Source organism: Lactuca serriola, chromosome 5 (genome assembly GCF_051521515.1).
Source record: "Lactuca serriola cultivar US96UC23 chromosome 5, Lser_US96UC23_V15, whole genome shotgun sequence".
Taxonomy (NCBI): Eukaryota; Viridiplantae; Streptophyta; class Magnoliopsida; order Asterales; family Asteraceae; genus Lactuca; species Lactuca serriola.
In genome coordinates this window covers 266,240,702-266,249,957 of record NC_136412.1, presented here as the reverse complement: position 1 = coordinate 266,249,957, position 9,256 = coordinate 266,240,702, and the positions used below count along the sequence as shown (strand labels likewise).

At 32.7% G+C, this 9,256-nt stretch overlaps 1 protein-coding gene across 1 annotated transcript; it reads left to right on the top strand.

The window, feature by feature from the left end:
• Nucleotides 1-1,844: 1,844 nt before the first annotated feature.
• On the top strand, nt 1,845-5,018 carry LOC145054215 (acetyl-CoA acetyltransferase 2-like). Its single transcript, XM_079002357.1, has 13 exons — nt 1,845-1,984; nt 2,280-2,348; nt 2,606-2,704; nt 2,799-2,972; nt 3,058-3,163; nt 3,264-3,402; nt 3,490-3,567; nt 3,655-3,720; nt 3,814-3,899; nt 4,136-4,346; nt 4,428-4,469; nt 4,564-4,650; nt 4,776-5,018. Exons 2-13 carry the CDS (start codon nt 2,300-2,302, stop codon nt 4,863-4,865), a joined length of 1,227 nt encoding a protein of 408 aa, XP_078858483.1. The 5' UTR covers nt 1,845-1,984; nt 2,280-2,299; the 3' UTR covers nt 4,866-5,018.
• The last annotated feature ends 4,238 nt before the right edge of the window (nt 5,019-9,256 follow it).

Below are 9,256 nucleotides of genomic sequence, written 5' to 3'. Positions count from 1 at the left end.
GAAGACTGTTTGTTTTTTTTTAACATCTGCAGGTTACTAAAATAAACTGAAATTTAAATAAATTGATTTTTTAAACTTCAAAGTGATTTTTTAATATTTTTATGACCTTGTTATAAATAATTAACGAATGTAGAACAACTTTTATGTATTATTGTATAAAAAATAAAAATAAAAATGGTATGAATTAACGTATATATTTTATAAAAACCAACAACTTTGGTTGCAAAGTTATAATTAAACATTATAATTATTGATCAAAGAATTTGATACACAAATGGATGGAAATAAATTTCGATTTTTTCAATTAAATCCATTAAAAACGTATCATAAATATTTTCTCGAGAAATTGACGATACTGTATTAAATAATGTTTTATAAAATTTGATAAAAAATATAAGAATATATTATGATTTTTTTTATATTTATATAAACAACTTCAACGACTATTATTATAATAATTTTTTTATTTATAAATTTGTTAAACATATCATGTTTGTAACGCCGAACGTTTTTTTTTAAGTTTTGTATTTTTTTTTCAAATTGTTTATCATTAATAAAGTTAGAAAAATTATAAATTAAAAAAAAAAACTAAAAATTAATAAAGATATATATGTTTTTTAGGCTAGAAGATGTCTGAAGATGTTAGAAGACTCTGGTCCACATCTGCGCCAAGAAGAGGGCGCACAGACATTTTTAGGTCTGCAGTCTTCAAAAAAACAAACAGTCTGCGAAGGCTAATGTCTGCGCGGCGCAGACAGAAGAGGCCACGCAGATCTGTAGACAAAAAACAAACACCACCTAAGTATCATGTGGGGTTAACTAATTTATACTATCTTTTTTTATTGTACTAAAGGATATGTATAGATGGTATATGGGGTTAACTAAGCTAGAGTACTATTTTTTATTGTACTACAGGATATTTATAGATGGTAGTTATGAGCAACGTAAAATTATATTTTATGGGAAAATGACTTACAAGTCCAACCAAGTTTCAAAACCGTTCAAAAAACTCCGATAATGTTTTGTCTATTCAAGAAAATCCAACGAATTTAACCTTTTGTCTAAAAATGTCAAATGAAGTTTCCAAACGTCCAAAAAACCACAATCATGTTTTTTCTGTTCAAAAGATTAAGTTCTTTGAGTTTTTTTTTTTTTACAGACAAAACATGATTATGGTTTTTTGAACGGTTTAGAAACTTTATTGGTTTCGCAAGTCATTTTCCTGATATGGTAATAAGCCACGCCATCTGTTTCTTTTCTTTGACTTCCATAGAATTGAACAAAAGTGTAACTTAGTTTGACTTTTTTAGAGAAAATTTTAGCTTCGGCGGGTTTTCTTGAACAAACAAAACATGACTTATGTTTTTTGAACGGTTTGGAAACTTCATTGGGCTCGTAAGTCATTTCCCATATTTTATCTATAAGAAGTTAAATTAAAACGAAATTGTAGCTAAAACAAACACAATAAAACGATCAAAAAGATGGCAAATTACCCAAAATTTATTCAAATATGTAACAAATTATGAATTGGTTTACAAAAAATCGCTTACCACTAGAATTATATCTGGCTATTTATTAAACTAAGAGAAATTGTATATAAATCAGTCTATTCCGACCAAATTCATTCCGTCTATTTTTGTGATAGACGTAAGTTGTTGTAATTGAAAAATGGATCTGTATACAAAAAGTAGAAAGAAGACAAAAAAATTAATATTATAAAAAGATCCGAGTGAGTGTTGGGTCAAATTCGGAGTGTAGTCAACAAGTCAATAAGGTCGGGTTGTTTAGTTAAGCTTAAAAAATTAAAGAAGCAGGCAGGCTGCGATCCTCTATGGCTCCTAGCAGCCTATTTTCTGCATCCTCTCTCCCTGTATATATACAAGCGTCATCACTCCGATTTCCTAGTAACATCCCTCTCTGTTTGCTCTCTCAAACATTTATCTACAAACACTGCTATCAGTCGCAGACCACTTCAAATCCGAAGGTATGGTTTTATATCCCTTCAATTCATGTTAAACTTGTTATACTCTCTGTTTTCGTATAAAGATTCGGATTTAAGTTGGCAATTAGTTGTTTGTATATAGATCTAGTGTCGGATGCTTATTGATTTTGGTTGGTTTGATCGAGTACCTTCGATTTATGTATCTGATTATAAGCATTTCATCATTTTACTATCATGATTTTAATGCGTTAGAGTGATTATTCTGTTGAATGATACGAGTACAGTGGTTAAAATTGTATAGTTGTTTTTGATTTTCGTTTTTCTTTTGAACGAACAGATATCCGATTACATATCGATATGGCTCCAGCTGCTGCAACCAATGGTTCAGATTCGATAAAACCTAGAGGTATTTTAATATTGCTGCATCTGCATGTATATTCTTATTGGAATTCTTGTCCTATGGAATACTTTATTAGATTGTTCATGAATAGATTCCTTTTTCTGTTCTCTGAAAAAGAATAATAAAATATTAACCCTCACAACTGATTTCTTCATTCTTCACAATTTTTGAACTATATGTAGATCTATCTATTTATTTTTTATATTCTCTTCAAGATTTCATTCTTAATATCTTCGATACTAATCTCTCAATCTACACTACAGATGTGTGTATTGTTGGTGTTGCACGTACACCACTCGGTGGGTTTCTTGGTTCTCTTTCATCTTTACCCGCGACAAAACTTGGATCCATAGCAATCGAAAGTAAGTTTCCTTTCATTTCTTTATAAAATCCAAAACATATTATATTGTGTATTGCATACTGAATTCTATTTTTGCTTTTCTTGTAAAAATTCAGGCGCTTTAAAGAGAGCAAATGTTGATCCATCACTTGTACAAGAAGTTATTTTTGGAAATGTTCTTGGTGCAAATTTAGGGCAGGGTCCCGCCAGGCAAGCGGCATTAGGTGCAGGAATCCCTAATACTGTTGTCAGCACCACAGTCAACAAAGTTTGTGCATCAGGGATGAAGGGTATGTGATTTTAAAATATGATCTTTATTCATTTTTGAGATTAAATTGTGGAAAAATTTATATATTTTGTTTTTGGTAATTGCAGCAACTATGTTGGCAGCACAAAGCATCCAATTGGGAATAAATGATGTTGTTGTGGCTGGTGGCATGGAAAGCATGTCTAATGTCCCCAAATACATTTCAGAAGCAAGGTGAATGTTACCTTTAAATTTAATCATTTTATTTTCTTAAATTTTGTTTTCATTATTGTAAGGGCTTACAGAAGAAGGTGGAAACTGTTTTGAATTTCAGGAAAGGATCTAAATTTGGACATGACACTCTTGTTGATGGAATCTTGAAAGACGGGTTGTGGGATGTTTTCAATGATTTTAAAATGGGAAATGCTGCTGAAATATGCGCTGATATGTATGAACTTACAAGAGAGCATCAGGTATAATATATTTAAACTTTTTTTTCTATTCTTGAATTCACCATCTTTTAGTTCAAAAAAATATTTATGATTAACTGATACATGCAGGATGACTATGCTATTCAAAGTTTTGAGCGTGGTATTGCTGCCCGAGATAGTGGTGCCTTTGATTGGGAAATTACTCCTGTAAGATTTAAAACTAATTTTACTAAAAAAAATGGATGCTAAGAGTTTTTAAATTTTATGCTAATGGCGATGTATGGAACTTTACAGGTTGAAGTTCCTGGGCCAAGAGGAAGACCATCAACAATTGTAGACAAGGATGACGATTTATCAAAGGTGTTGTGTTGTACCTATATCATATAATCTATTTAATTCGCCTTTTATGGTTGAAATTATTATTTAATTAAATCTGAATTCATTTTCTTTCAGTTTGATCCTGCTAAATTGAGGAAACTTCGCCCAGCTTTCAAGGAAAGCGGTGGTAGTGTCACCGCCGGCAATTCCTCTGGCATAAAGTAAGCCACGTTTGTGGATCGAGAGATTAGTTTATGTGATTGTAACAATTTATCATACAGTATAATTTCTCCCTAGAGGAATGTAGTTTTTTCTTCTGTTTTGGAGTTTTCCAAGTATATTATTCTTGTGTTCAGATTTCTGTATTGTTTTTTCATTGGGCGGGTTGTTAGGGATCTTTGAGGCCATTTTTGCAACATATTTGTGTTAATAAGGAAGATGTTGTCTGTTATGACAGTGATGGTGCTGCTGCACTTGTGTTGGTTAGTGGAGAGAAGGCACTTGAGCTTGGGTTGAAAGTGATTGCTAAGGTTTCCGGATATGCTGATGCTGAACAGGCACCTGAGCTGTTCACAACTTCTCCAGCTCTTGCTATACCCAATGCCATTTCAAGAGCTGGATTAGAAGCTTCTCAAATAGATTTCTATGAAATCAACGAAGCATTTGCAGTAAGCATCCCGCTTTAATCTAGCTAATCTAGATTATACCTACTTTTTACAAATCTTAATTCTTTCATGTGGGGATTACAGGCTGTGGCTCTTGCAAACCAAAAACTGCTCAATTTGGATTCCGTAAGTATTAAGACTTACAAAAAAATGAATCGCATATTTGTTATATTATTGCTTGATTGCATTAATAATATTTGGGTGTTCTACTTTCTTCCAGGCAAAACTTAACGTACATGGTGGTGGTGTGTCGTTAGGGCATCCTCTAGGTTGCAGTGGTGCACGTATCTTGGTCACACTATTGGGGGTACGTTTGTTCACAATTGTTTCATATACAGTGTCAGTGTCCCACATCAGCTAGACACAGTCTCATCTGTCTTTATATAAATATTTAAGGTGGTTTTAATGGTGGGCTATATAATTAATATACAGGTTTTGAAGAATAAAGGTGGGAAATATGGAGCAGCGGGTGTGTGCAATGGAGGAGGAGGTGCATCGGCGTTTGTTCTAGAGCTTGTTTGAAATCTTGCCAGACGAATGTTGTTCTTTTTCGGTTGTTTGTTTAAGTTATTGATTTTTTTTTTTGCACTATTAAGAGTTATTCTGAGCGATAAATAAGCGTGCATGTAGTTGAATTTTAGATAAATAAAAATATGTTGGCAGTTGCTTGTTTAATTGTTGTGCATTGCTCTTTGCTGTTTGTGAGATGACATTTTTAAAGAACTTGGCATTTAACAAAATACAAACTCTGGTACAAGGTAAATTGGAAGATGTTACAAATTTGAATGAAAAGCAAAATGTTTATTTATTTAGACGACATAAACAAAGTTATTTTATTTATTTTGAAATAGAATATAGGTATTTACATCAATTTGATCATACCATATTGTAAAACATGTGTATCCAGCGATTTACACGTTTGAATGCATCTCTGGTGACAGTATTTAGGATCTTCGTGGTACAAGAGATTTGGTGATATCTTTTTAGTTAGATATTTAACAATCTATTTCTGTAATAATGAGAATAGTAATAATAATAGAACTTTATTTTATTGAAAATGATTGATCTTCATAATTCATGATAATTTTATTGAACAAGCATCGAAAGTAGACTCAAGTTTCAATATTTATTTTTTTCCAGATTTTTTTTAATTTTCATTAAAACATAAAAGTTTTACATAGACATAGGTAAACGGGCAACAATCTGTATTGCTAACCCTTTTTGGACGATGAAACTAATTCTTTTAAAAACAACTCCATAGATCATAGATCTTAGGGTCATAACATTACTATGCATGACCCGTTGAACTCTATTGAGGAACTCCACAACATCTGGCGTAACGAAATTGAAAGTATCAAACGCGAAAGATATAAGCGTGTATTGATTTTCTTTGCACGTTTTCTCATGTTTTATCATTTTGCATGAAAAAAGTTTTAAAACAACATGACCCACAATGAAAAAACACAAGACCAGAAACCTCTATTAGGATCACATAGGTTCACACATATGCTTGCTTCCTTCCTAACAATTTTTGAAAGAGTTTTATTTTACAATACTTATTTATTTATATAAGCTAACTATTCTAATCTGAACCTATGTTGATGTTATATTATGATATAAAGCCTTCGATTAATGGTCGAACGATTATAAGATTATTAGGAAAATGCCATAATGTCACTCTTAACAAAACAAACATAATAAGTCGTTTTCTATCTTAAGTGGACTTTAAAAGGTCGTTTACTTTTCTTTTAATTAATATATTTTCAAAATATGATATATATATTTTTGCAGTCAAATGAAAAACCGATCGATTTAGACGTTACACAAGCATCATTTTCTAAAGACCAAATTTCAGAAATCATCCTTGTAGTTTAGAAAATATCACAATTTTAGTCCAAGTTTTCAACTTGTATCATATGAGTCCTTGTGCTTTATAGTTTTTGCAATGTGAGTGTAGCCCACTAATCCTACCTAAATCGAGCCATTAAGGAGACACACATATCTTCCACGTGAGAGTATTTTCGTCTAACTCATGCCTTCTTTTTCCGTGGTTTGTACGTACTGCAATTAGAGTGTCAATTATGGTCTACTTTTTATTACATACCCGTAAATGACAGTTAATAAAACCCAAGAAACCCTTAAATCTCTTACATCAAGTGACGAGGCACATTAACCCTAACCAACTTGTGTTTCTTTGACGACCATTATCTGAAGAACAATTTTCTTAAGCTAACACTTTTTACAAAATACCTCCTACAATATGGATCCATCATGAAAGTGCACCTATAATGGATCCCAAAACTGACTATAATAAATGAATTTAGTTTTTTGATTTATGCTTAAAAATATTGACGCACACCATTTTTTGAATAATCACTTTCTTTTTATCATGTGTATATGTCATGGGGGGAGGGGGGGGGGGGGGGGGGGAGTTCATTGATAGTCCATGGACTAGATACATTAAAGGTATGAGTAGTTATGTTGATTTCATCAACATAGATAAATTTTCAATACATGATTTAAATGTCATGGTTTATGAGTTAGGATATGTCACATGTAAGACTAAATGATTTACTACTACTTTCTAATACATGATACCTATATGGATTATAGTCTACTCCTACCAGGTAATGATCAAGATGTCATTGTGGTGTCAAGGTACATTGATCATAACAAGGAAATAAGTGTGTTTAATGACCATGGGAGGACTTTACCATACAAATATTTTAAGTCGCGGGGTAAAGTCATTTTAGAGTAAATTCAAGTATAAGGGTCACCATAAAATGTTACAAATAGAAAACATAGTAAGAAAACAAGGTCTTGTAGTATAAGGTTAAACGTAGAGGATCCGACTGAAACATCTATGCCTATTGTTCCCTATGTATATGTCATGTGAAATTTAAAAGTCATAAAGTCATAGTGAGAGTTTAGCTATTGTTGGTCCAAAGGGTGTTAGTTATAGGGTGAAGGTCCAAGGGGTACAAGTTCTAGGAGTAGATGTCTAAAAGGCATTGGTTCTATGGTGGAGGTCTTAGAGGTGTAGGTTTTAGGGTGGAAGTCCAAGAGGTATAGGCTCTAGGGGTGGAGGTCCAAGAGGTATAGACTGTAGAGGTAGAGGTCCAAGGGGTTTAGGTTTTAAGGGTATTGGTAGCTGGTTTACTTGTTCAAGGGGTGTTGGTGCAGTTGGTTCAGGAGGTTTATAGGGTGGTGGTGTAGATGGTTCATGAGGTTCAAAGGGTGGTGATGTAGTGGTGTAGATGGTTCATGAGGTTCAAATGGTGGTGATGTAGATGGTTCAGGAGGTGTGTGGGGTGGTTAGGAAACCTTCTGATTTATGGTTTATGTTTATATGGTATCTATTGAACAATGGTAGCTTTTATTATGATTTATATGATGAGTTTTGAGCATAACTACATCATATGTGTTCATGCAACCTTAATTGCTTTGGATCTAAGTTTTTCACTAGTTGAACATGCAAATTGAATACCAAAGAAAAACCCTAGATCTGGCATATATAAATCGAAAATTACATAATAAAAGGGTTTTGATGTTTACCTTAATAACAAGAACACCTTGTAGATCCTTGACTCTTGAAAGCTTAGTGCCTCAAATGTCGCACCTCTAATGGCTTACAAACACCACTAGCAAGAGGATGAGAGGAGAGAGAGAGGAGGGAATTCTTCAGAATTTCGGCTAGGGTTTGTAGAAAGCAAGCAGTGGTCAAAAATACTAACAGGTGGGGTCTTTATATAGCTGTGGGCTGCTAGGGTTTGCTGGAGGAAACCCTAATTTTCTGCTTAAGGCTTAAGCAGCTCATGGACCCTTATTAGGGAGCCTTGGACAAAATCTATAGGGCCTCCCTATATTTTTCGTCTACTCCATTCTAAGGAGTCCAGTAGCCCAGTTTCACAACTATCAATGATTTGCAAAACAGCCCATATTCCTTTAATCAGTTCTTTTAATCCCAAAATTAATTCCAAATTAATTTCCATTTAAATACTAATTAAATAATATGATTTATAATTAATATATTATTTTCATAATACATTAATAAATCAATTTATTATTCCAAATAATAAATTCAACCTCTCTCTCCAAAAATTATCCTGTCAAGTTGCTAGGGTGAAGGCAACCCAAAAGGACCATGCTACTATCAAATTAAGTACACACCAATTATAGTTATGGGCTTAGACACCTAATCCAACATTATATTGACTAATGGTATCTTTCGTTATGGTTTTATTGACCATTGGTATATTTTGTGGTGGTTTTGTTGAATACTGCTTTCTTTTGTGAAGGCTAGAATAGAGTGCAATGTAATCAATACTTTGTTCACTTGAAAATAATGTAATGATATTTTGTTGACTCTAATTGCATATGCAAAGCAATTATGCTCTTTTTTTTGTATGAAATTTCCTTCGTTTCCTTTGTTTAATGAGTTTAGATTGATTACACATAGTAAAATTACATTGCTCAGTGACATAGCTTATCACTGTGGTAAGTTATTCAAATTACCAGGGTTGTAAAAGTCGCTAGACGGTGGTCAGACAGTCGACTGGGGTTAAAGGACTAATCGGTCTAGGTGGAGATTAACCGGTGCCTAGGCGGAGACCCTTAATTATAATATAATTTATTTTCTTTAAAATTAAATATTATTTATATCCTAACAAAATAAGTAAAAAAAACCATAAACTTTTGCATATTCAGTCGTTTGAATATTTAAATCATTGTATATAATAATTTTTAGACTATTTCGGGATCTTTTTTTTAACAGTTTAAGTGATCAATCATTATAATTTAGTCATCCAATATCATAAATTTGACTAATTGAGGATTTTTTTTGAAATTTTTGACTGTCTGACTTTTTTACTTGCTTAGACCGCCTATAGACACCCAAGACCGACTCCATCTAA

What these genes read in the sequence shown, in the direction of transcription:
- LOC145054215 (XM_079002357.1), top strand. Translation starts at nt 2,300, where the DNA reads ATGGCTCCAGCTGCTGCAACCAATGGTTCAGATTCGATAAAACCTAGA. An exon ending in TTGTGCATCAGGGATGAAGG is followed by an intron (nt 2,973 to 3,057) that starts GTATGTGATTTT and finishes TGGTAATTGCAG; the next exon opens with CAACTATGTTGGCAGCACAA. An exon ending in AACTTACAAGAGAGCATCAG is followed by an intron (nt 3,403 to 3,489) that starts GTATAATATATT and finishes TGATACATGCAG; the next exon opens with GATGACTATGCTATTCAAAG.